This window comes from Schistocerca americana, chromosome 2, assembly GCF_021461395.2.
Source record: "Schistocerca americana isolate TAMUIC-IGC-003095 chromosome 2, iqSchAmer2.1, whole genome shotgun sequence".
Lineage (NCBI taxonomy): Eukaryota > Metazoa > Arthropoda > Insecta > Orthoptera > Acrididae > Schistocerca > Schistocerca americana.
The window spans coordinates 556,800,347-556,827,431 of NC_060120.1; the positions used below are offsets into that span (position 1 = coordinate 556,800,347).

General features: G+C 40.3%; 1 protein-coding gene across 1 annotated transcript in view; it reads right to left on the reverse strand.

Moving 5' to 3' along the window:
* LOC124594164 overlaps positions 1 to 27,085 on the reverse strand; it is a 118,408-nt gene that overhangs the window by 57,051 nt on the left and 34,272 nt on the right. Inside the window, exons 2-5 of the mRNA XM_047132519.1 lie at positions 15,869 to 15,933; positions 15,633 to 15,784; positions 15,409 to 15,530; positions 4,951 to 5,022 (exon numbers count right to left, since the gene is read on the reverse strand). Of these exons, the coding sequence (XP_046988475.1) occupies positions 4,951 to 5,022; positions 15,409 to 15,530; positions 15,633 to 15,784; positions 15,869 to 15,933 (411 nt within the window). The remainder of the gene's footprint in view (positions 1 to 4,950; positions 5,023 to 15,408; positions 15,531 to 15,632; positions 15,785 to 15,868; positions 15,934 to 27,085) is intronic.

Consider the following 27,085-nt stretch of genomic DNA (forward strand, 5'->3'; position numbering starts at 1 on the left):
GGCAGCTACACAGGCACCTCTCAGCAACACCGGCAACGTGCCGTCTATGTATATGATCACTACCCAGCAGTCAACCCCAGTCTGCTTTTGCTTATCATGCTAATTATTATGTTGTCAGGTCGATAGACACACAAACAAACACAAACATACACACAAAATTCAAGCTTTCGCAACAAACTGTTGCCTCATCAGGAAAGAGGGAAGGAGAGGGGAAGACGAAAGGAAGTGGGTTTTAAAGGAGAGGGTAAGGAGTCATTCCAATCCCGGGAGCGGAAAGACTTACCTTAGGGGGAAAAAAGGACAGGTATACACTCGCACACACGCACATATCCATCCACACATACAGACACAAGCAGACATATTTAAAGACAAAGACTTTGGGCAGAGATGTCCATCTCTGCCCAAAGTCTTTGTCTTTAAATATGTCTGCTTGTGTCTGCATGTGTGGATGGATATGTGCGTGTGTGCGAGTGTATACCTGTCCTTTTTTCCCCCTAAGGTAAGTCTTTCCGCTCCCGGGATTGGAATGACTCCTTACCCTCTCCTTTAAAACCCACTTCCTTTCGTCTTCCCCTCTCCTTCCCTCTTTCCTGATGAGGCAACAGTTTGTTGCGAAAGCTTGAATTTTGTGTGTATGTTTGTGTTTGTTTGTGTGTCTATCGACCTGCCAGCGCTTTTGTTCGGTAAGTCTCCTCATCTTTGTTTTTATATATAATTTTTCCCACGTGGAATGTTTCCTTCCATTATATTAATTATTATGTTGGTTATAGCTGTACTGTACCTGTCTTGCAACATGGCTATGCTACACGCTGTATCCATTGTAAACTATTGTTCTGTGAGACTGTTAAATATACTTGTTCTGGAGGTGTCGTCTTGTGTTATACTTGTTCTGGAGGTGTTGTCTTGGGGTTTTTTTTATGTTGTGAATTACAGTAGATACTGTACACAATTATCCATAAAATAAACAAGATTTCAGTATTTTGTATCTCTTGATCAAGTGGTGAAACAATTAGCGACGCAAACAACACTGGAGGAGTAGAGCTGAGAGCACAACACAGGAAACACAGAGCGATGGCAATTCAAAGAAAGATTAAAAGATAATCTTTTGCACATAATGCTATATAATGGGGAGAAAAATGGAGAAACTGAAAATGGAAGGTTAAACATGAACACTGCAAACATATAAACTTCACTAGTGATACAGTCATCTTTAATTTCATTCCTTATGGAATGAATGTTCACCACATGCCCAAAAAAAAAAAAAAAAAACATTTATTACTTTCAACTCAAAAGGGATCCCTGAAAGGGTGTCTAAGGTCCCTGATAGGAGATAAACAAACTGACAGGCAGGAGTACAGAATAAGGCTACAGATAACAAAGTGCAATGATAATCTAATCTCTTTTTACTTCTCTTAAAGCATTTTTTTTTTAATTTCCCTGAAAAGATTTTTATCAGTTCCTGAAACCATAAAGAAAGCAACATGGTACATTACTGGCCTTGCAGTCACTTGATAACCAACAACCAATGCTGAATCTTGTAGTTCAGCTAAACACACACACACACACAGTTGAAATTAAAGAGAAGAAAATAGCTCAAAATATACTGCCACTGCCGTAACATAGCAACTGGTTCACTTATGCTCTAGCAATCCAATCCATACAAATATTTTATCTGTTACATCTTCCTAATTCATGGCTCATCTCCATTTTCTTCCCCTCACTCACTATATTTTTCTGGAATAATAACCTCCCCCCCCCCCCCAACAAGAGAATTCTGCACTTTTAACATAATTTATGAATGGAAAACATGTTTGTATCACAGAAAATATCTGTTCACTAGTGAGAAAATGCTGTCGCTTCTCAACAGTAAACTCATTTCAAAAAATAAAAGAAGAAAACGAGTCAATGATTATTCTGGAAAAGGAATTGTTGAAGTTCTTGCAAAAGCAAGCATTCCACTGTAAAAAAAAAGGGAAACTGCATTAAGGGTGCAGATTGCTGATTTCCTGAATAAAGATTTAGCATCTGCGAGGACTCAGCAGGATAAATATTGGCCATATTTGAGATCAATATGGGTCATATATATTAGTAAAAGCATCCTACAGGTCCAGTTCAGTAATCTTACTTGTAGAAGTGTTTCTAATACGCAATAAGAATATTACATTATTACCACTCCTTAAATAGTGAACTGAACTGCAGACCTCATCCTTCTATTTGCTCCAAAAGCAGTTGTTCTTGAAAACTGCAAGAGGAATCTATCTGAGTGATGGTACAATCTGAAACACACATTTTTTTGGGCAAGAGGATACATTACTTTTTGGACATATATTACATCACAGCAATTGGTTTATAGCAACCTACACTTCTTAATACAGTTTCCACAAAAATGAGAAATCCAGTAACCAGCAGCATGCAATTTTGTTTTGCACAGTCTGTATTTGTTAACCCCCCCAAGCCCCCCTTTTTTTGCCTTCAAATTTTCTATGCTATACTTTTTACAGCCTGCACTGTAATTCGCCATTTACGATCTGTGAACTAATGTTGTTCTCTAAAGTGTGAAAAAATAATGTACATTCCAGATACACAATTGACGCAGTCAACCCACAGTCTACAAAAAGAAATGGTTTTGCTTCTTTGCGCATAAGAGTACACTGAAAATTTGGACATGTAGTATATCACTGCTCTTGCAATTCACGATTTTTATTTAAGTTAACTCATATATATGATGTGTTTTGAGAATAATTTCTACTGTCAAGTACATTTTCCTACTGTGTTACAACATCTTATGTATTGTGCACTGTATGCGCTGCTCAATTGTTATAGTGACTTTACTGTAATGTAAACACAAGAAATTTTTATTATTACTATTGCAGCCTTCTTATGCATATATGCTACTCATCAGTTACACAGTTCATTTCAATATTCCAGACACAGAATATTTCATATTTTTCAGAATCCATAGGGCAAGAAACATAAATCAAAACATAATTTTAAAATGTTTATTTTACAATAAAGTCACCCCAATGATGGAACACATCACACTCACCAAGCAGCTCACTTAGGAGGTCATAAACAGTATGAAAACAAACTCCATGATGAAAATTTACATAAACAAAATAACTGATTCCACAATTGCAGGTTTTCCACTACTATTTGATAATGGATAAAGTAAAATTGTAAAAAGGAAATATAAACCAACTTTACTGCCAAAGCACTTTCTAGCTCAATTCATACTGTGGGGATATTTCTCCGACTAGGTTGTGTTGCCTTTTGTGTCCAACACAGATATGTTTTTAGTGTTTCTAGAAATTTCTTCCGACAGTGAGAAGTTAACCAGTGAAGTTACAGTTGGAAGGAAAATCAAGGTCCTCTATGATCAAACTACAGACAGATCGGGGGGGGGGGGGGCTGCATTTTCATGACCATTTTTCAAGTGTGAGGTATAGAAGAATGCAAGATCTTTCCTGATGCTGTGAAATTCCATGATAAAAACTGTTCCCTCATACTACTAGATACACCATATGAGCACAAGGTGCTACATGATGATGTGAATATACAAGTTCCATTGTTTCACACCTTAGACTGCCATGACTGATGAAAATCTGATACATGCGTAGTGTCTGTCACATATATGCTACTCAGTTTGGTAGGCAGAAGCCGAATACCAGTTATGTCTTATTTATATGACAAACCACGGCAAGTTAGCCTTCCTAAACTCTAGAAACTATAAATACATTATATTTAATTTTTGAAGTTAAAAATATATATTTAAATCGAGAAAATTCTTTTCTGTTAACTGCAATCACTCAGTGGAATACTTTGGTATGAAGTTGATTATTATTTGGAAAGTACTTCCATAAAATCATAAATTTCTTACATTTGTCATAAGTGGCACACATTCATAACTGTGGTGTGTATTTTATATGAAATTTAACACGCAGAACTATGAAGAGGATTTACATCCAAATATTTTTTTGTGAAAGATCATGCCACCCAGTAAGCAAAATGTTTAATTTCACACAAGGACTCCAAATATCCAGCATCACGTGTACTATACCCAAAAACAATAAACTAGGAACTAAATTTTAAATTATATGTGAAGGACAGTCTCCTAAAACAATAGAGAAAGTACTGTGATGATATAAATGCATTAGAAAAAGCAGCACAGAACAATACATTTGACAAGTTAATGAATACTGCAAAAAGCTAGCAGAAAAGCAAGGTCCCAACCATAAGAGGGTTTGTGGCTCCAGCTCAGACATTTTATCCAAGGAATGTGATTTCAAATAATAGTTAAAAAGATGCCTAAATGTTTTCTGATGCAACACTGCATGCAACGTGTAGTTGCTAAGGCCATTTCAAGAAATTTTTTGGGGCATAACTGAAAGACAACAACAAATTTGATGTGATAACTGTCTTGACTGCCATATCAAGCATAAAGTTAAAGAATTTAATGCTGGGATGTATGCAATCCTTTCAGCAATAAAGTGTCAGGTGTAAAATGATAGTTTTGTTTCTTTTCCACAGACGACCAATGAAACAGCAGTAGTTAATTAAGCATTGTTGACAATTACAAGATGTATCAAGCACTAGTAACAGGGAGAATTCCAATTCTTTTAAATTTATATTTCTAACTATTTAAAAAAATTAAATGCTAATATGCCTACAATATAAATACTGATTTTGCCAGATGCATATTCTAATTTTGTCAAAAATAGATTTTACATTTTCATGTCCCAGCTTATTAATGATTAGATATTTTCCGCTGAAAGTCTTTAGTTGTTAATAAAGAAACTTGAATTTAAGTGAAAGCACAATCACTCTGATATCAATGTTGCACAAATAAGCAGAAAGTTTCATGTATATTTATTAGACTTTCTTTACTGAATTGTTGTAACTGGCCCAAAAATATATTTCATCTTAATGATAACAATAATAAAAATAGCAAACCTTATGTGGACCACATGAACCTCCATAGTTCCTCATTACAAACTCCAAACAGCGTAATAAATAAGCAGCATTCTGAAATAAAACATTATATAAATTACAATATGAAACACATCTAAAAAATTCTTAAAAATGAGTACAGATGCAAAAGACAAAACAAGTTCGTAAAACCTCAGTATTTACAGTAAGGGTAGATGCTTGAAACAAAGCACTAGCCATAAGTATAACAGTAACTGCATAGAGATAGAGGGTGTCAGGGGGAGGGAGGAGGAGGGAGCGGAATTTGGAGGCAGGATGACATGTCTACTCTCTCTGCACCACTCTGCTCCCTACAGCAGTCTATGTATTGGTTGGAGCTTGCTCTCCTGGCTCCAAACATGAATCTCCATGGTGGTGGTTATGTAACTGCTGGTAGTTTACTGAACATCATTATATTATTCATCATTCAATTGAAGAACTCTTCTTTTAACTTTTCTGTTTCTTCATTCATCCAAATGTGAAATGATCAAAAACACATGGTAGTCAACACTATCAAGAATTAACTTACTCATAGGGAATTCACAGCAACTTATTAAAAATCACTGTTGGCCCTCTGACCCGCCTGGATCATCATGTAAATTAACACTTCACTTCTGGAATTTGGGGAGGTGCACTGTTCCCTGACTGAACCTGTCCATTGGATTAACAATGAGGGATGGTGGGCTGGCCAGTCAGGATGTGGTTTTTAGATGGTTTCCCACATCCGACTAGGTGAATACTGGACTGGTACCCACGTACCACCTCAGTTACGCAATTATCAAACATTATTACACTTTCATGTGGAATAACACTTGATGTGAAATGATGAGATGCAGGAAATTCTGTTCTAGCAGTAAAGGGGTGGCAACAGAAAGGGCATATGGGCATCTTCTAACACTAACACTGCCAAATCCACGTTCATATGTCAATACCTTGTACATACGGGATAAAGCCAAGAAAAAGAAGATGACTGTCAGCCATTTACAATTCATACAATAAGATTAAATAGCAATGTTACCTCTTATCACTCTCAAAGGCAGGTCGAAGTATTTAGGTCATGTTTAAGAAATGTTTTTGTTAAAACTTCCTGACAAATTAAAGCTGTGTGCCAGACTAGAACTCAAATCTGGGACTGCATTTTACAGGCTATCCAAACATGACCTGTCCCCATAGCTTCACTTCTGCACAAACCTCTAGGTCCCAGGCTCAAGTCTTGGTCTGACACGTAGTTTTAATCTGCCAGGATGTCTCAAACAGCACAAACTCCTCTGCAGAATGAAAATCCACTCTAGAAATGTTTTACTGCTAAAAATCTCCCCAGCTCTTTGCAGTTCAAAGTTCCACCTAATTGCAGTCCTATAGTGTACTAAGTTCCATCTAACTTCCACAGTCAAAGTCGCTCTTCCATGGTGCAACCAAACTTGTATCATGGTATATAAATAATACCTCTAGGCTGTGCATAAGTTCTAACATATACTCAATAATTTTATTACTATTTTGCAGTCACTTGGGACCAGTGATCAGTAACATCATCATTTTCATTGGTTTGCAGTCATTTTACTGAGAGTGATTTTTTTATATTCCTTAGAGACAAAGGTATTGTCAGGAGTGCACCCAAGAAAGTGTGATACGACTGCTCCTATTCTCTAAATACATAAATGATTTGATGGAATGGGTGAGCAGCAATCTGTGACTGTCTGATGATAACACTGCAGTGTATGGAAAGGTGTCATTGTTGAGTGATTATAGGAAGGTGTGGTAAACAGTAGCTTGCTCTAAACATACAAAAATGTGTGTTAATGCAGATGAGCAGCAAAAACAATCCCATAATGTTCAAATATAGAATCAGTAGTGTGCTGCTTGACAAAGTCATCTTAATTAGATACATAGGCATAATGTTGCAAAGTGATATGAATGGAGTGAGCACATAAGGCCACTAGTACAGAAGGTCAATGTTCGACTTTGGAGAATTTTAGGAAACTGTGGTACATCTGTAAATGTGATCACATATAGTGTGACCCATTTTTAAGTGCCACTCGGTTGCTTGGGATCCCCACACATGAGATTAAAGGAAGATATCGAAGCAAATTCAGAGGTGGTCTGCTACATTTGTTACCGGTAGATTCGATCAACTTGCGAATATTGTGGAGATGCTTCGTGAACTCAAATGGGAATCACTGGAGGGAAGAAGACATTCTTTTCATGAAGCACTACTGAGAAAGTTTAGAGAACCGGCATTTGAGGCTGAGTGCACAAAGATTCTACTGCTGCCAATGTACACCATAAGGACCATGAAGATAAGAGAAATTAGAACTCATACAGAGGCACAGAGACAGTTTTTTTCCCTAGCTCTGTTTGCATGTGGAAAAGGAAAGGTAGCCTCCACCATTCACTATACAGTCGCTCCAGAAATTACGCTGATAATGGGACAAAAAGGGCCTGTGATTCAAGAACCCAGCATAACCAGTTAACAATCTACCTTTCAAGTTACATATGAACACTTTTTTCTTCGAAAAATTGCCTCCAAAATTCAGATGCATCTTATACTAGAAATTAATATAAAAATGTCCAGTGTTTAATTTAAAATTCCGACCAGTCTTAAAAATGGTCATATATTCAATGCTGTGGGAAACATATCTCTATCTGGCAAAAATGGATTCAACTGGCAGTAGCAGTGCACTGATGCGACAAACATGAGTTGTGAGGATTCAAAAGCTTGCTAACACTGTCTCCCTCCCACCTCACCATCACAAACCCAGAACACTGTCTGGTCTACAATGCATCATTGTGGTCTACGGTGCCACTGAACTTCAACTGAAAGTGATTTGTGTTATCAGTTACAGTGCAATATTTTTGTTAGTAGCCAGTTTCATAATGGAAAAAAATAATAGGTATTCATATGATGCAGGTTATAAATTGAAAGTAATAGCATCTGCAGAAACACATGGAACCAAAGGAGCTGAATGGCATTTCAGCCCTCCACCAACTGAAGAAAAAAACATTCCCAATTGGCGGGCTACTAAAAAAGAACAGAAAAAATAAGGAAGACTATATGTGCAAACAAAGGACTGAATGCAAAATGGCCAAAACTAGAAGATGACATACTGAAATGGATTCTAGGACACTGTCAAAATGGAATTGGAATCAACACAAAAATAATTCAAATATAGGTTCATAAGCTAGTCCTACAGTGGAACTTATAAGACTTTAGGATGGAGTTAGTTTGTGCTACAGGTTTATGAAGCATCATGACTTAGCAAGTGAACCAAAACAAAAATATATCAGAAAATGTCATGAGAGTAAGAAGACAAAATATTATCTTTCCATTGTTTTATTATTCAACATCAAAAGAAAACCAGTGAGGAACTAAGCCAAATAGCTGATATGGACAAAATTCCTCTGACATTTGATGTGCCATGTAACAGAACTGTTCCATTAAAGGTGCTAAAACTGTAACTATAAAAACAAGTGGACATGAAAAAATACACTACACTGTTGTCCTTTCATGTCGTGCTGGCTGTACTAAACTTAATCCTATGATCATTTTCAAGTGCAAAACAATGCCAAAACCTCCTGAAATACCTCCAGGTGGTGTTGTTCACGTACATGACAAGGGTTGGATGGAAGAGGCTGGTATTAAATTATGGATTAACAAAGTGTGTGAGAGAAGGAAAAGTGCTTTACTGAAGAAGAGTTCTCTTCTTGTGCTACATCAGTTTAGTACCCATTTGAAAAGTTCAGTGAAAGAAAAATTGAGACAGAGAAATGCAGAGTTTGTTGTTATTCTGGGAGGACTTAATTCACAATTGCAACCACTTGATGTCTCAATAAACCTTCTAAAGTGTATAAGAGAAAGTAAGGGAACAAATGGATGATGGATAAAACCCAACAAGAATTCATGCCAAATGGAGCTTTAAAACATCATACAATCAAACAAATGTGTCAGTGGATAAAACAGTTGAGTTGTTGTCTACAGTAAGAGAAGATATTACTGTTAAATCTTTCAAGAAGTGTGGCACAAATAATGCTCACGATGGCAGTGAACACCATTTTACATCTGAAGAGGACTACAATAACAACAGAGAAGAAGGAAGTTTGGATGGTGATTTTCAGGGATTTTAAAGGTCAGTTCAGTTTTATAAACTAAGATTTTTTTTAAGTCCGCCTTTGCAATCGCTTAATAAAAAAGATAAAAATGTTATTTTTTTAAAAAATTGCTTAAAAATTAAGGTGTGTCTTATTGTCCATAAAATACAGTACGAAGGGAAGACCCTGAGGAGATGCGGCCTTTGAGTGAACATTCAGATGTCATGGGCCGACGCAAGAGCCTGAAGTAGTTCCCAATAAGTGAAGGATTCATTATAGGATTCAGCATTGTGTTTTTCCGTGGTTTATGGACCGGGATGATGACACACACTCTCCACTGCGAAGGGAAAATTCCTTCTAGTCAAATATGGTTGAAAATCCTGAGCAGATGGTTTGTGATTCACATTCAAATACTGGATCATCTGATTACGAATCAAATCAAGGGCTGGGGCCATATCGTGAGACGAGTTAAGAGCCAGTACACTTCCCAGTCAGTGAAAAGTTCAGGTTTATGGAACAGATAAAGGATAGGGGGATGTCTTCAACTTATCTTTTATGCATTCAAAAGGTAGCTGGGTAAGAAGAGGACAGCTGAGACATGTTCAGCAAGAATCTATGCATCAGTAGAAACACCATCTTGAGGGCAGAAGGCCCAGAACAGTTTATCTTTGCCAGCGCAATAAACTATGGAGTTCAGCCCACATCTGGAATGAAAAGCAATAAATTCTCAAGTAGAATACATTTTGGTCCCAGCAGTCCTCCTTACTTTAATTACGTAGCAAGACTGCATGGAGCTGCTTAAAAGTGACCTGGGCAATACATGAAGGATGTCACTAGAGATGATGCAGGTCCTTTCAACAGCCTGAACAGCTGCTGCAATGTCTCTGGTCGACCATGGTACTGGCCATAAGTAGAAGAGGCCTGCACAAAGGGGGATAGCAGTTTCAACAGCGCAAGTGAACGCATCAGAGATGTCTTCAACCACTTTGATGATTCAGTGGGACAGAGAGATGATGGCCCTTCAGACAGTACAATGAGGTAACTGATCCAACAGATAGTGATAAGGAAGTAACAGGATCACAAAAAAGTGAACACTGCCACAAAGACCATCATATAGTGACAACTGTTGTGAAGCAACAAGAATGATGGAGGAGGGTGATAGGTAAAAGTAAAAAGGTGCTATGGTCGGCAGTAAAGTGGTTAAACAATCGTCAGTGAGGAGACACAGATCAAGATCAGAAAGAAGTCGGTCAGTCAGAAGGCTCTAACCAAATGGGTCACTCCCCCAAAGGGGTTGAAGTTCACTGAAATCTGATTATGGAAGCCATCTTAAGACACAAAGGTGTCCGGCCTGGAAGGTCAACCATTCGCTGACATTATCTGTGCAAAAACAGACAGCAAGAATGGAACTTCAATGAGTCAGAGAATGGTAATCAGTAAATTGCATTTCTTGGAAAGTAACATAGGTTGTGAAACAGGAGAACAGTTGCAATTGTAGTCCCGGCAAATGAAACTAATATCCATTGAATTATCATGTTAAGGATGTCCTAATTAGGCTTGAAGGTGCCAAGAGGACATGGCATACCTCAGAATTACTGTCTGTCACCAGGGGTCCAGAGAAATATTGAAGAACATAGGTCCTTAGTCCAATGGCATGAGAGAATCTGACATCTCAAGGGTCACTGAAGCAGCCTCGCCTCTGCCTGTGATTCCTTCTTCTCCTGTTCAACTACTTTAGACAGTTGTGACCTTACAGGGGCTTATCCACCATGATTGTAGGCACTAAAGTGGTACTGGAAGCCCTGGGACCCATGTTAAGTGTCTCCTCCGACTACTGCTCGGTTCTGGGTTGGTGGGTTGGTTATCTGCTGATTTCTGGAGATAGGGTTCTAAATGGAGCTCTGTCACCAGCAGACTCTGAAGGAGGATGCTGTTTCTGCAGCCAGTGCAGGGAGTCCTTGGAGATGATGGTTGAGGGTATTCGCAGCTGCAGTTTATTAACTGGAGACAAATTACAGTGCCAGCTGCAATTTTACTTCCTAATACCATGACCAGTTTCAGCCACCAGGGACTTTTTCAAGTGGTTCTAAACCTAGTGTCATGAAGGTATACGTGGCTGCAGTAGTGGCAAAATTCAATACCACTGGGACAGGATATAAGCAATTTACGTTTTCCTGATTTAAAACATGAGAATTGATCAGAAACTAATTTTTTGGATTTTATGTTTCTTAATTAAGGTAATACACTATGGTGATCAGAAAGGGTGATTGCCTCCACAACTGATATACAAGGGTGGTTACTCACATGATGTATTTTCATGAATCAGATGACCAGTCTCCATAAATTGGTTTACTTGTACAATGGGAAGGCATATGCCTGAAGCCTTTGCACTGCCCTGCTCAGCAGAGACAACAATTGCTCTGGTGTCAACCTTGATGATGCACACCATGACATATATGATGTACAAAGTGAACTCCTCACTTCTCCGAGTTTCCATGTAATTCCTCATGCATCTGCAGAGTTCAGTCACAGTGGAAATTAAACTCTGCACCACACTGAACTTCTCATGGCATTTGCCAATAACAAGTACGTCACCATGTTTCTCGCAAAGAGATTAACACTTGGGACCGTGCAGTAGTTGCTGTTCTAATTGAGACAGAACCACTTCATAGTTAACTAAGGGAAGAAATTTCTCCAAATATATTTGCAATATTTCATACAAAAGAACACATGCTTAATAAATAGAAAGGATCCACCCGCATTCCGCATGCAAACCAAGAACTGACAGCAGTGAGTTTGCTTGATTTTTCTTTCTTCCCATGGCCTGACCTAGGAAAGAAAGTTCTATGAGTTACAGTGTTCTGTACTCTCTGGAGAGACTGCAAGAGCCACATCGCCACCGGCTGATAGCTTTGGTCTCTTCACTGTGTAAAATACCTGTGATGATGCTGCCTAGTCCAGTTAAGGGCTCCCCCACGGAAATCACCCAGCCAGATCAATGGTCACCCAGTCTGATGACCACTGCCTGGAGTCCTGATGCATCTATACAGACAGGCACATACCCCTTGATATGCACGAAAAGGTAACGTCTCGGTCATCAATAGCATGTTCCCTCTGTAGTCAGTGGCTCACTACTGTGCACATGCCATGCTGGGTATTGGGAGAACTGTGCTGCACAGTTCTCGCATATGTGAAAAAAATTCAAACCTGGATGTGGTGACCAAACACCAGTTTAATGAAATACATGTGGTACAATAAATACACAAAGTGTAAAAAGCTGTAATCAATGTCCTATAGGCAGGCTAGGCTGTCAACATGGAATCTGCCCTACAGACCAAGTCTGAGAAAAGATATGGTCAGAGAATGTGACTGCAGCACAAAAATGAATTTCTGCAATGGCTCAGAGTCCTATGCTTGCCATGCACATACTCACAAACAATTTGTGAACTCCCTGGGGTGACGAACGTTGTGAGTAAAATGCATAACAAACATTGGTGTCATTAAGTCATTGATCCCTCCACACTGGGAGTACTGAGCTGCTGAAGTTTGTCAAGCAGAACAATAAGTGAGACCAGATTGTGGCTCTACTTTTTAGCAACATTAGAATGGCAAATATACACTGGAGCTAACTTGAAGCAGTCATAAAAGAATAAAATACCATGATACAGGAGGAATATATTCCAGCCAAAAAAGTCAGGGTCCCCCGGGCACCCAATTTGTGGCTGGATGTACCCCTTTCTACATCTGTGACTGTCCACCACTCCTCCCCCTCCTTCCCTCCCTCCCCATGTAAGCCTCAGTCAGCATGACAAAGGAGAGCAACAGATAGTTTAAGAAAAAAAATCCCACCACAGAAAACAGTCAAGTAACACCCAGCCACTAAAATGCTAAGAAATGCAAAGCAATATAAATAATGAAGGGTTTGGGGTCCAGGCAGCATATAAGTCAGGAACAGACTATGGCCCCCAAAAGCGCATCTTGCAGCAGGTGCCATACCTCCATCCCCAGTCAATAGCTGGCCATTAGAATTTAATACTTACTCTGCCACTTGGGCACTGTCACCCAGTACGAAAGGTAGCGAGTCCAGTAAGTTTTCATTTTTGCAGGAAGGCAACATAATTGGAGTACTCGAGTGAAATATGTCTATTGACAAATGGGCATTACTGCTACAGCTTGAAGGTATTCTCACCTGAGCAAAGACTGTCATTAAGTCAGTTACGTGTGTCCACTACAAAGTCAACAAATTATATTTGATTCCCTCTGAGTAGTTCACACAGAACTCTCATACAGCCACAGGGTCTCTTGTATTGCTGTTGCTGTTGGTGACCACACTACATTAGTCCGTATTCAAAGCTTCCAAAGGTGTACAACAGAGTTATCCATTGTTCAAGCTCTGGTGTGCTCCAATAAAACAGGTACATTCCAGTAGCTTCTTTAGCTAAGGGATTAGAAAGTTGGTGCTCTAGATTGCAACAAAAATCATCATCCAGAGGATGACTATTGATATCACATTTTTATGGAGATTGGAAGGCAGGTCTTGGGTAGCAATGTTTTCTGGTTTGGAGTCTGCTCAGAGTGTCACTACGTTTTAGAGAAGTATTGTAATTATGGGTACTAATTGACTGCGGGGCTCAAGTGACATTCACCAATTCTGATGTGAAAAAACAGAATCTAGTTGGCAGGGGATAACGTTTACAGTTCTCAAAATGTGCTAAAGCACAACCAGTTTGGTCTTTCAGTGTGGAACCATCATTATCCACAATTTCTGTAGTGGAAAATCCATCAAGAACTGAAAGCAGCAGACAATGGAAGGTGGAAAACTCTACATTTTCTTTGGCCTTAGAGATAGAGCCAGGCAAATCTGTGGGTTAGGGACACAACAAGGAGATGATTGTGGTAAAACACTGAGAAGAAGTTTCTGTGGGAGAAGGTTGAGCTCAGGAAAGAGACAATGTATATAGACTGCTCTTGTGACACCTGACTGAGGCTTCCTTGGAGTGAGTCCACTTCTCCTTCTTGGAGAAAAGGTGGATACACAGTGGAACTGTGAACTTGGAATGCATATTTTAATAACAAGCAATTGTTCATGTCTCGTTTTTATGAGATAATATACACACAATACTTCTACTGCTTGAGTAACTAATTATAGATAAAGATTTCTGGATGCACATGTACTGTTCTATTCTGACAGAAATGTATCACATTTACGTTATTAGCATGTAACTGTAAACCACGAGCAAGAGACAAGGATTGGACTTTCCAGTGGTACTCTACTGTTTATTTCTGTGACACTTGTGCCTGAGGATCTGTAATAAATACTGAAGTCATAAACAGGGATAGGGGATGGGGGAATGGTATGTATTACAGTTCCAGCAAGGACACTGAAAGCTATTAAGACAAGATCACACATAACAAAGAACACTATTCTCTGGTGAATGAATAGGAAGTGTCAACCTGAACTCAGAATAACTTGTGTGATAAGAAGTTTCAAATAAAAATTGAGGGGGAATCACTGAACTCCACTCATAGAATATGGTAAGGATGAAATGGCACCATGCAATACCATAAGCCTTTTGTCTACTGAAGAAAACTACAATAAGTTGTTGTTGATAATATTCAAAAGCCTTCTGAAAAATGGTCTCTAAGAGAGACAAAAGAAAAGCCACACCTTTCAGAAACCACAATGGGAACTGGATAATAGGACTCATGTCTTGAGTGTCAACACAACACCCAATTTACGATCTATTCAAGTAGCTTGTACATTATGTTTGTGAGGCTAATTGGCTGATGACTGTTTCTGGAGAGTTTTAGCTTAGTTCCAGCACTGGAAGAGTTGTACTGTCTCTCTATTGGTTTGGGAAATTTATCACATTCCAGATACAGCTAAAATACTACAGCCACATACAAGTTTCTCTCCTTAACACAATCATTTGTGATTCTGTTGAAGTTGCGTTAGAAAAATCCTTTATTTGCAGCTACTAGTTTCAGACATGATGTTCATTATCAAACCATCACCCCCATAAATACTGACACATGATACAACCAGTACATTTGCAAATAGCCACAGTCAGCAATCGTAACATCTACAAACTCATCTACAGTGGATTAGGTCAGTACTTCTAGCCACACAGCACCAACCAATTGTCTTTCCTCTAAAGACTGAATATTCAGGTGTTCTGTGGAGCAGATTCATTATACATTTCTCAACACTGAATCAAGTTATTTACTATTCTGCATTGTGGTTAGACTTATGTTTTTCTTTTCTTAGTAGATAACATGTTCTGCCAAGGAAATATTGAAAAAGGATGTCACTGTAAATTGCAATGTTATTTTAAAAGGATATTACATAATTAATACCTCTGTCTGAGAGTGAAAGTTTGATGAAACATGATGAACATGCTCCAAGAATTTTGGGATTACAGATCCGGAAACCGGCTTTGTTAATTCTTGTATCATTCCTGAGTACTGAAAGAGATTTCCTATAAAAAAAATTAAAAAAATACATAAAAAACACAACAATAAGATTTTTGACACATGTATGGTTGCTTCTGAATTTCAAAAGTATTTAATACACAACTCACCAAGTACTTCATAAACCAGTAAACTTATTTCCTTTTCTCTGGAACCACTACAAATCCTGACGCACTGTTGCATCCATGATACACAGTTATCAATGAACACATCATCTGAACACTGTGGAAGAAATACTTTTAACAAATGTAGGCCTTGCGCTCTGAAAAACAAAGGTTATAAAGGAATTAGTTAGCTAGAAAGCCAGTACATCTTAAGAAATATGCTTGCAGTAACCTGTATATACCTGTCCCCATGAGAATTCAATTTGGTATTGATGAAGGCGACGACTGACTGAATTTCGTTCCTCCCCTGAAACAAAGAAAAAAAATTAGAAAATGATGCCACATTCCTGCACATAAACGTCCCTAATACCCACGACCTTGCCATTATTAAACACTTCCTTTCCCAGTGCATGACTGACTCCAAACCTATAACCTCTGTCCTGGTCACCTTTACCAACTACATACTCACCCATAATTACTTCACCTTTGAAGACATCACCTACAAAAAATATATGGCACAGTAATGGGCACCTGCATGGCACCATCCTATGCCAACCTATTCACGGGCCATCTAGAGGAATTCTTAACAACCCAGAATCCCAAACCCCATACCTGGTTCAGATTCACTGATGACATCTTTGTGATCTAGATCGAGGTTGAGGGTACCCTATCCACATTCTTCAGAACCTCAACATGTTCTCCCCCATTTGCTTCACTTGGTCCTCGTCAACCCAATAAACCACCTTCCTCATTGTTGACCTCCATCTCAAAGCTGGCTACATCAGTACCTCTTTCCATATCAAGCCTGCCAATCACCAACAATATATCCACTTTGACAGCTACCACCCATTCCATAACAAGCCCATACAATACAGCCTAGCCATCTGAGGTCATCACATCTATAGTGACGAGTAGTCCCTTTCCAAATATACCAAGGGTCTTCACAGACCGAAATTACCCTTCTAAACTGACACTGAAATACAGACTTCATGTGCCTTATCTCTCCCGTCACCCGTCTGGCCACAGAGGAGCATTCCCCTCATAACTCAGTACCACACAGGACTGGAGCAACTGACTTTCTCCACCAGGCTTTCGAGTACCTCTCACTGTGCTCTCAAATGAGGAGTATCCTACCCATTATCCTTCCTACCCCTCCCACAGTAGTATTACACTGTCTACCGAACCTACACAATATCCTAGTCCATACCTACTCTGCCCCAACTCCCCAACTCCTTGCCTCATGGCTCATATCCCTGTAATAGACTAAGATACAAGACCTGTCTCACACATTCTCCCACCAACACAACTTCACTTCTGTCACAAGAATTATTCTCTCATCATACCTGTAAAGTAGTCAGGTGATTTACAAGCTAAGCTGCAACCACTGTGCTGCATTCTATGTGGGCATGAAAACCAACAAGCTGTCTGGTTGCATGAATGGCCACCGATAAACTCTAGCCAAGAAACATATGGATCACCCAGTTGCTGAGCATCACTTCAATGACTGTTTCACAGCCTGTGCCATCTGGCTCCTTTCTACCAATGCAACGCCAACTTTTCCAAATTTCACAGGTGGGAAATCTCCCTGCAAAAAAATCCTATGTTCCTGTAACCCCCCTGGCCTCAACCTCCATTAGTCCCTTTCCTTCACCCACCTATCCCCTTCACTGTTCCCATTCCAATACTACACAGACTTCCATCCAACTGACACACCCACAGTCTTTCTTCTCTTCTCTCTTCTCTGTTTCTCTCCTTTCTAGCACCCCCCCCCCCCCCCCCCCCAAACCAAATTCCTGATTGCACCTAGTTACCCTACTCTGCCCCACCACATCCCTGTGTGCTCCCACAAGCAGCACTTCATGATCCCCCATCCGAACCCTGTTATCTCTCCCCCTTCCCCCTCCCCCCATCCCCTCCCAGCCTCATCCTTACCCACACCAACCAGATCGCTTCTCTTGTCATGCACAGATGCTCGCAGTCCGACTTCAGCGGCCAGAGACAGCAGTTGTGTGTGTGAGTTGTGCTTGCATGAATGTGTGTTGTCTACTACAAAAGAACACCTTTGGCCCGATAGCTCACAGTCTTTTTGTTGTGCCTGTCTGCGGCTCAACATCTCCACTACATGGTGAGTAGCAATCTATCCTTTTCATAATACTGTCTTACAAATAATTTCCCCTTTTAAAAATGATTTCATTGGTTTTCCACATAAACAAGCAAAATTACGTAAAATCATTGCACAAAAATTCTTTCAAAAACACAGAGAAACAAATATGCAATGTTTTACCAACTTTTAACACGTTCAAAGACTACTGTTATTTGGTCAGATCTGCATTTGCCTAAATAACTACTACCTTCAAACACATACAAAGCCACATGAATCATAATTGGCACAGTTTTGTAAATTTTAGAAATTTGTGGCAAGTTCCTATGGGACCAAACTGCTGAGGTCATCAGTCCCTAGGTTTACACACTACTTAATCTAACAAACTAACTTACACTAATAACAACACACACACTGATGCCTGAGGGAGGACTCGAACCTCCAAAGGGAGGGAGGGGGGGGGGGGGCTGCACGAATCGTAGTAATGTGCCTCTGACTGTGCGGTGTAGTGATTTGAGAATTTCTGTGTAAATTCTAGAACCACTCAGCCTTCTACCATCGCGAACATAAGATATTCTAGATATGAGGGCAGGATGGTAAAATCCTACCTACTGCGCATCACATGTTTGTGTGTGTGCAGGTTTAAAATCAGTCGCGGGAAGAAAGTAGACACGCGGTCAAACAGCACCAACATGTACCTGTCAGACAATCCATAGATGTGTTAGTGAGTCTGTAATAAATAACCATGTAGTTTACATGCCACTCTGTGCTTGTTGTGTCATTGACTATTGTTAATTATAACAAGAACAGTTGAAAAAGTACTATTGTGGACTCTTGGCTCAGCCTTGGTAGAGGCAAGACATATTTTCGGATTCATTTAAGAAAGTCATGGTAGTCAAGCCAACTTTCTTTTAACTGTAACTCATTTTGTTTCTGATGTTCGACAGTATGATGATACTTACCAAAAGTTCCATATGTATGTTGAAAGTGTGAATTATGTTGTGCATGAAAGTCAAATACATTGTTAACTGACAAAAAGGAAAGTTCAATGTCTACTCATTTTATAAGTAGAAAGAGGCTTAGAAGTTCCTGTACCTAGCTCTATTCTACAGAGAAGAAGTCAAGAGATTTTCCAGCAGCCGACTATCCTGTAAAGAAGAGGAGCTGTAAAATTCCAAGTCACCTCGTAAAGAAGTGGAATGTGGTTTGGGGAAATAAATCAGTATAACCCATACTCACACTCACATTTTAAGCCGTCAGAATGTGGCTTGAAACAAAACTTCATTGCTTTAGTACGAAGTGGTACAAGGTACTGTCGGACTGAACTTTTATTGTGTCATTATCATATTTAAAGTTAGTTTTAAATACTTACTAGGGCTAAAGCATATGAAGTATGGAGAATATGCAACAAGTTGGGGACACCCAAGAACCGGCTATGGCCATGAAAGTTAGCAAAGAAGTGCGTGACTGGGCTGAATTGATAAAATTAATCAAAGCTCAGAGTGCGAGTATAGGGTTGGTAAATTCTCAATTAAATGCTCAAAGTCTTAAGTTAAACTCATTAGATTGACAATTAAATGCTCAGAGGAAAACTTTAAATATTCAAACGACAAATTTGGGTTCGTTAAGTACCAAGGTCAACTCTCAAAGCAAAGAATTTAGTAATCTGCGTGAAGGTATGGGGGCTTGGAAGTCTGAGTTTAACCCTAAAAGTACTAAAGTAGATAATTTAAAAGTTGATCTAAAAAATGAGTTGACAAACTCTTTGACTACTCATATAAATCAAATGTTTGCTGACCTTCGTCAGAAACAGAATGACACCTTTCAGGATTTGTCGAAAATGTTAGAACTTACAATTGAGAACAAATGTAATAATGTGGAATCTGAACTTATTGAAAAGTTAGGCTCCATTGAAAATGTGTACAATATTAAGTATAATGATGTAAGACATGGGTTGTATAGCCAAAATGAGATTTTCACTCTGCAGCGGAGTGTGCGCAGATATGAAACTTCCTGGCAGATTAAAACTGTGTGCCCGACCGAGACTAGAACTTGGGATCTTTGCCTTTCGCGGGCAAGTGCTCTACCATCTGAGCTACCGAAGCACGACTCATGCCAGGTCCTCACAGCCTTACTTCTGACAGTATCTCGTCTCCTACCTTCCAAACTTTGCAGAAGCTCTCCTGCGAACCTTGCAGGACTAGCACTCCAGAAAGAAAGGATACTGCGGAGTCATGGCTTAGCCACAGCCTGGGGGATGCTTCCAGAATGAGATTTTCACTCTGCAGCGGAGTGTGCGCTGATATGAAACTTCCTGGCAGATTAAAACTGTGTGCCCGACCGAGACTCGAATTCGGGACCTCTGCCTTTCGCGGGCAAGTGCTCAACCATCTGAGCTACCGAAGCATGACTCACGCACGGTCCTCACAGCCTTACTTCTGCCAGTATCCCATCTCCTACCTTCCAAACTTTACAGAAGCCCTCCTGCGAACCTTGCAGGACTAGCACTCCTGAAAGAAAGGATACTGCGGAGACATGGCTTAGCCACAGCCTGGGGGATGCTTCCAGAATGAGATTTTCACTCTGCAGCGGAGTGTGCGCTGATATGTTTGGAAGGTAGGAGGCGAGATACTGGCAGAAGTAAGGCTGTGAGGACCGGGCATGAGTCGTGCTTCGGTAGCTCAGATGGTAGAGCACTTGCCCGCGAAGGGCAAAGGTCCCGAGTTCGAGTCTCGGTCGGGCACACAGTTTTGATCTGCCAGGAAGTTTCATATCAGCGCACACTCCGCTGCAGAGTGAAAATCTCATTCTGGAAACATCCCCCAGGCTGTGGCTAAACCATGTCTCCGCAGTATCCTTTCTTTCAGGAGTGCTAGTCCTGCAAGGTTCGCAGGAGAGCTTCTGTAAAGTTTGGAAGGTAGGGGACGAGATACTGGCAGAAGTAAGGCTGTGAGGACCGGGCGTGAGTCGTGCTTCGGTAGCTCAGATGGTAGAGCACTTGCCCGCGAAAGGCAAACGTCCCGAGTTTGAGTCTCGGTCGGGCACACAGTTTTAATCTGCCAGGAAGTTTCATGGGTTGTATACTTTGCAAGAGAGTGTAGATAAGCAGAATGAGTTAATGCCAATCATTCAGTCATAAATTAGAGGTGTCAGTACATGGGTACACAATATAGAAAGGAATTTCAAAGAGAAAATAGCAATTAGTTTGGAGGAACGATTTGGGGAAATTATAGATCGAAATGTTACCGAGAGAATAACATCCGAGAATGTATCGCCTATTGTGGACTCTTGGCTCAGCCTTGGTAGAGGCAAGACATATTTTCGGATTCATTTAAGAAAGGTGCACAATATAGAAAGGAAGTTCAAAGAGAAAATATCAATTAGTTTGGAGGAACAATTTGGAGAAACTATAGATCGAAATGTTACCAAGAGAATAACATCGCCTGTTTCTTCTTCTGAACTTAATGATACCAGGAAGGGTATAGAAGACCTGTTGAGAGAATTTAAGCTTATTCAAGACAAAGTAGAAAAAAGGGTAACTTCACCTAATGTGGTATTAACTAGTGAAGTGGTGAATGATTTACAATGGGGAACTAATTCAGGGTTATGTAACCAATTCCCTAAATTTAAGCCAGACAGAGATGTACATTCAACCCATTTCTTAAAAAGGTTTAAGCAAGCATTACCAAAAAATTGAAAAGATTCTATGAAGATCATATTCGCTGTGGGGTACCTTCTGTATCTACATCTACAGCCATACTCCACAAGCCACCTGATGGTGTGTGGCAGAGGGTACCTTGAGTACCTCTATCAGTTCTCCCTTCTATTCCAGTCTCGTATTGTTAGTGGAAAGAAGGATTGTCGGCATGCCTCTGTGTGGGCTCTAATCTCTCTGATTATATCCTCATGGTCTCTTCGCAAGATATACGTAGGAGGGAGCAACATACTGCTTGACTCCTCGGTGAAGGTATGTTCTCGAAACTTCAACAAAAGGCCGTACCGAGCTACTGAGCGTCTCTCCTGCAGAGTCTTCCACTGGAGTTTATCTATCATCTCCGTAACACTTTCGCGATTACTAAATGATCCAGTAATGAAGCGCGCTGCTCTCCGTTGGATCTTCTCTATCTCTTCTATCAATCCTACCTGGTACGGATCCCACAATGCTGAGCAGTATTTAAGCAGTGGGCGAACAAGCGTACTGTAACCTACTTCCTTTGTTTTCGGATTGCATTTCCTTACGATTCTTCCAATGAATCTCAGTCTGGCATCTGCTTTACCGACGATCAACTTTATATGATCATCCCATTTTAAATCACTCCTAATGCGTACTCCCAGATAATTTACGGAATTAACTGCTTCCAGTTGCTGACCTGCTATATTGTAGCTAAATGATAAAGGATCTTTCTTTCTATATATTCACAGCACATTACACTTGTCTACATTGAGATTCAATTGCCATTCCCTGCACCATGCGTCAATTCGCTGCAGATCCTCCTGCATTCCAGTACAACTTTCCATTGTTACAACCTCTCAATATACCACAGCATCATCCGCAAAAAGCCTCAGTGAACTTCCAATGTCATCTACAAGGTCATTTATGTATATTGTGAATAGCAACGGTCCTACGACACTCCCCTGCGGCATACCTGAAATCACACTTACTTCGGAAGGCCTATCTCCATTGAGAATGACATGCTGCATTCTGTTATCTAGGAACTCTTCAATCCAATCACACAATTGGTCTGATAGTCCATATGCTCTTACTTTGTTCAATAAACGACTGTGGGGAACTGTATCGAACGCCTTGCGGAAGTCAAGAAACACAGCATCTACCTGGGAACCCCTGTCTATGGCCCTCTGAGTCTCGTGGACAAATAGCGCGAGCTGGGTTTCACATGATTGTCTTTTTCGAAACCCATGCTGATTCCTACAGAGTAGATTTCTAGTCTCCAGAAAAGTCATTATACTTGAACATAATACGTGTTCCAAAATTCTACAACTGATCGACATTAGAGATATAGGTCTATAGTTCTGCACATCTGTTCGACATCCCTTCTTGAAAACGGGGATGACCTGTGTCCTTTTCCAATCCTTTGGAACACTACACTCTACTAGAGACCTACGGTACACCGCTGCAAGAAGGGGGGAAAAGTTCCTTCGTGTACTCTATGTAAAATCGAACTGGTATCTCATCAGATCCAGCGGCCTTTCCTCTTTTGAGCGATTTTAATTGTTTCTCTATCTCTCTGTCGTCTATTTCGATATCTACCATTTTGTCATCTGTGTGACAATCTAGAGAAGGAACTACAGTGCAGTCTTCCTCTGTGAAACAGCTTTAGAAAAAGACATTTAGTATTTCGGCCTTCAGTCTTTCATCCTCTGTTTCAGAACCATTTTGGTCACAGAGTGTCTGGACATTTTGTTTTGATCCACCTACCGCTTTGACATAAGACCAAAATTTCTTAGGATTTTCTGCCGAGTCAGTACACAGAACTTTACTTTCGAATTCATTGAATGCCTCTCGCATAGCCCTCCTCACACTACATTTCGCTTCGCGTAATTTTTGTTTGTATGCAGGGCTTTGGCTATGTTTATGTTTGCTGTGAAGTTCCCTTTGCTTCTGCAGCAGTTTTCTAACTCGGTTGTTGTACCACGGTGGCTCTTTTCCATCTCTTACAATCTTGCTTGGCATATACTCATCTAACACATATTGTACGATGGTTTTGAACTTTGTCCACTGATCCTCAACACTATCTGTACTTGAGACAAAACTTTTGTGTTGAGCCATCACGTACTCTGAAATCTGATTTTTGTCACTTCGGCTAAACAGAAAAATCTTCCTACCTTTTTTAATATTTCTATTTACGGCTGAAATCATCGATGCAGTAACCACATTATGATTGCTGATTCCCTGTTCTGCATTAACTGTTCCAAATAGTTCGGGTCTGTTTGTCACCAGAAGGTCTAATATGTTACAGCCACGAGTCGGTTCTCTGTTTAACTGCTCAAGGTAGTTTTCAAATAAAGCACTTAAAAAAATTTCACTGGATTCTTTGTCCCTGCCGCCCGTTATGAATGTTTTAGTCTCCCAGTCTATATCTGGCAAATTAAAATCTCCACCCAGAACTATAACATGGTTGGGAAATCTACTCGAAATATTTTCCAAATTATCCTTCAGGTGCTCAGCCACAACAGCTGCTGAGCCAGGGGGCCTATAGAGACATCCAATTACCATGTCTGAGCCTGCTTTAAACTTGACCTTCACCCAAATTATTTCACATTTCGGATCTCCGTCAATTTCCTTCGATACTATTGCGCTTCTTATCGCTATAAACACGCCTCCCCCTTCACTGTCCAGCCTGTCTCTGCGGTATACATTCCAATCTGAGTTTAGAATTTCATTACTGTTTACATCTGGTTTCAGCCAACTTTCTGTCCCTAGTACTATGTGGGCATTGTGACCGTTTATTAATGAGAGCAGTTCTGGGACCTTTCTATAGACACTCCTGCAGTTTACTATTAGCAGATTAATATTGTTATTCCCTGTTGCATTTTGCCTACTCCTACCCTGCCGCGTCTCATGAGGCATCTTGTCGGGCCTAGGGAGGGAATTCCCTAACCTAAAAAACCCACATGTGCATTCCACACGTACTCCGCTACCCTTGTAGCCGCTTCCTGCGTGTAGTGCACGCCTGACCTATTCAGGGGGACCTTACACTTCTCCAACCAATAGCGGAGGTCGAGAAATTTCCACCCCAGATCTCCGCAGATGCGTCTGAGCCTCTGGTTTAAGCCTTCCACTCGGCTCCATACCAGAGGACCACGATCGGTTCTGGGAATGATACTACAAATAGTTAGCTCAGATTCCACCCCGCAAGCGAGGCTTTCCGCCTTCACCATCTCTGCCAACCGCCTGTACGAACTGAGGATGACCTCTGAACCCAGACGGCAGGAGTCATTGGTGCCGACATGAGCAACTATTTGCAGTCGGGTGCACCCAGTGCTCTCTATTGCCGCCGGCAGGGCTGCCTCCACATCTCAGATGAGACCCCCCAGCAAGCAGACAGAGTGAACACTGGCCTTCTTCCCCGACCTTTCCGCTATTTCCCTAAGGGGCTCCATCACCCGCCTAATGTTGGAGCTCCCAATCACTAATAAACCCCTCCCCCCGTGTGCCTGCTCGGACCTTGCTGAAGGGGTGGTCACATGTCCACTCACACGCAAAGCGGGCGATGCCACACAGCCAGCCTCCACATTGACCCTCCACCTCGTGCACCGCGAATGCCGCTGAACCCGCCACTCCCCTTGGGGGGAAGGCAAATCTCAGAATGGGGTACAGTAAATATTGAGAATTTTTTCTCTTGGGAGGATTTTCAAAAGAAATTTAAAGAAAATTACTGGTCTCCCAGTGCACATGAAAAGTTAATGTCAGATCCATGGGATCCGGGCAGAGTCATCTACCCCCAGGGACGTTAACATTCTGAGTTAATGGGCGGAGTGATAACCGTCGGATCCAGAGCTGTTTTCGGTGTTTCTTCCAAAATAGTTTTCTTGCACCGAATTCCTTTTAAAATATAGAACTATCCTGTAATCTTATTACTCGTAAAAAAAATCTGAATATGACCATAAAATAGAGACTAACTTAAGAGAATCACAGAAAAAAGTGATATCTAGACGACATAAACTGAATAAAGTAGTGTATTTGTAGAAAATGTAATATGATGTGACTAATTGAACAGTTGTTATACCGAAGTGTATAGCTTTTCTACTTTATAAATAGAGTATTTTATACCTTTTTGAGATGTGATACAGATGGGAGGGTTCGTATAAATTTTGAAAGGGGGTGGATATTGTAGCTAAAGGCATGGTTTACAAGAACAGATAAATCATGACTAACACAAAACACACATCACATCTTTCAAACAATCCTCACAAGCAAGTGTGCCTGATTCTTCATCACTTGCCATTTCCATAGGGTTGCTAGGATTTCCTTCGGGGACCTCAAAGGGTGAATGTGGGACAAGTCCGTTCTGTAGGAGACGATTTCACACCAAACCTCCTCCGGCATCTCACTCATGTACCTGGGGAAAGGGGAGGAGGGGAAGGGTTTCCTGCCTTTGGGGCTATCTTCTTTCTCTTCTTCGATCCTAGCAACCACATCTATTTTTTCCTTTCTTACTTCTCATCTTGAGGACCTGTATATCTTTCCCTTCTTTCCATATTCATAAACTTCTATTGCTGAAGTCCTTTCTTATTTCCATGGTTACTAATAAACTACATCTTATCTTTAGATAAAAAGGTCCAAGAATCAGACTACACAAACACACATACAAATATACACTTCTACGCAAACATTAAATTATATAAAACAAAGCCTGCCATGATGTGAGACCCACCAGGTGTTGTAGGGGAAAAGGCGTGTACATAGGGAATTACGTGCACATATATGGGGAGTTATGATGGTTCTACATTGAATATACATACGGAGAGGTGCCCATACATAACGAACAACTATAAAATAGTAATGAGTAATGGATAAATAAGAATAATGGGTGAGCAACATCAGTACAATAAAAACTCTGATGAATTGAAGGATAGTGGAACAAAAAGTAGTATATATAGACATAATTCCTATCATGAATGATTGACTGCTCGAACAAACTGAGAGCTACAGAATTACATAGATAGGAGGAAAAATTACAGTGGCGCCAGTGTGACAAGACTCTCTTGGATTGTTATATAATATAAGTATTTTTTGTTTCATGAAAACCAACGAGAACGAGAGGTAACTAATCTGAAGAGAGATTCGGTGCCCATAGTAAAAGATTGCTGATACCAAGAAATGATTTCAACTATTGGACAACACCAAGACTACAGAACAAGGCCAGAGAAATCTAATTTTTTTTATCCTGTAGTTAAAATAGTTTGAAATCGATTTAGAAAGAACTTTTTTCCAGATAGTAGTTAGATTGTAGAACTGTATATTGTGTGATTTTCGTATCTGGACATTGAACTTTATACCATCTGTGAAGTAATTTGAAAGTTAAGTGTGTCTACGACAGTAAATTTGAAACTGTATTTAGTGACTAGAACCTGATATTGACAGTTATTTAATGGTATTGACTAGAGGGGCATTTAAAATGTCATTGAATCAGCAACGAGACGTGCAACAGCCTTCAGCTGTTTGCGCAGAAGCAGAGGCCACGGATAGCAATTCTGAGACTGTTGTGGCTAGCGGTAGCAATATAAATAATCCCGATGGTTCAGAAAACATTCATACAACAGCTGATCAGACTGTTGTTGTCACATTAGTTGTTATTATGCAATAGTTGTCTCTATTAGCCGAAGGCCAAGCGGA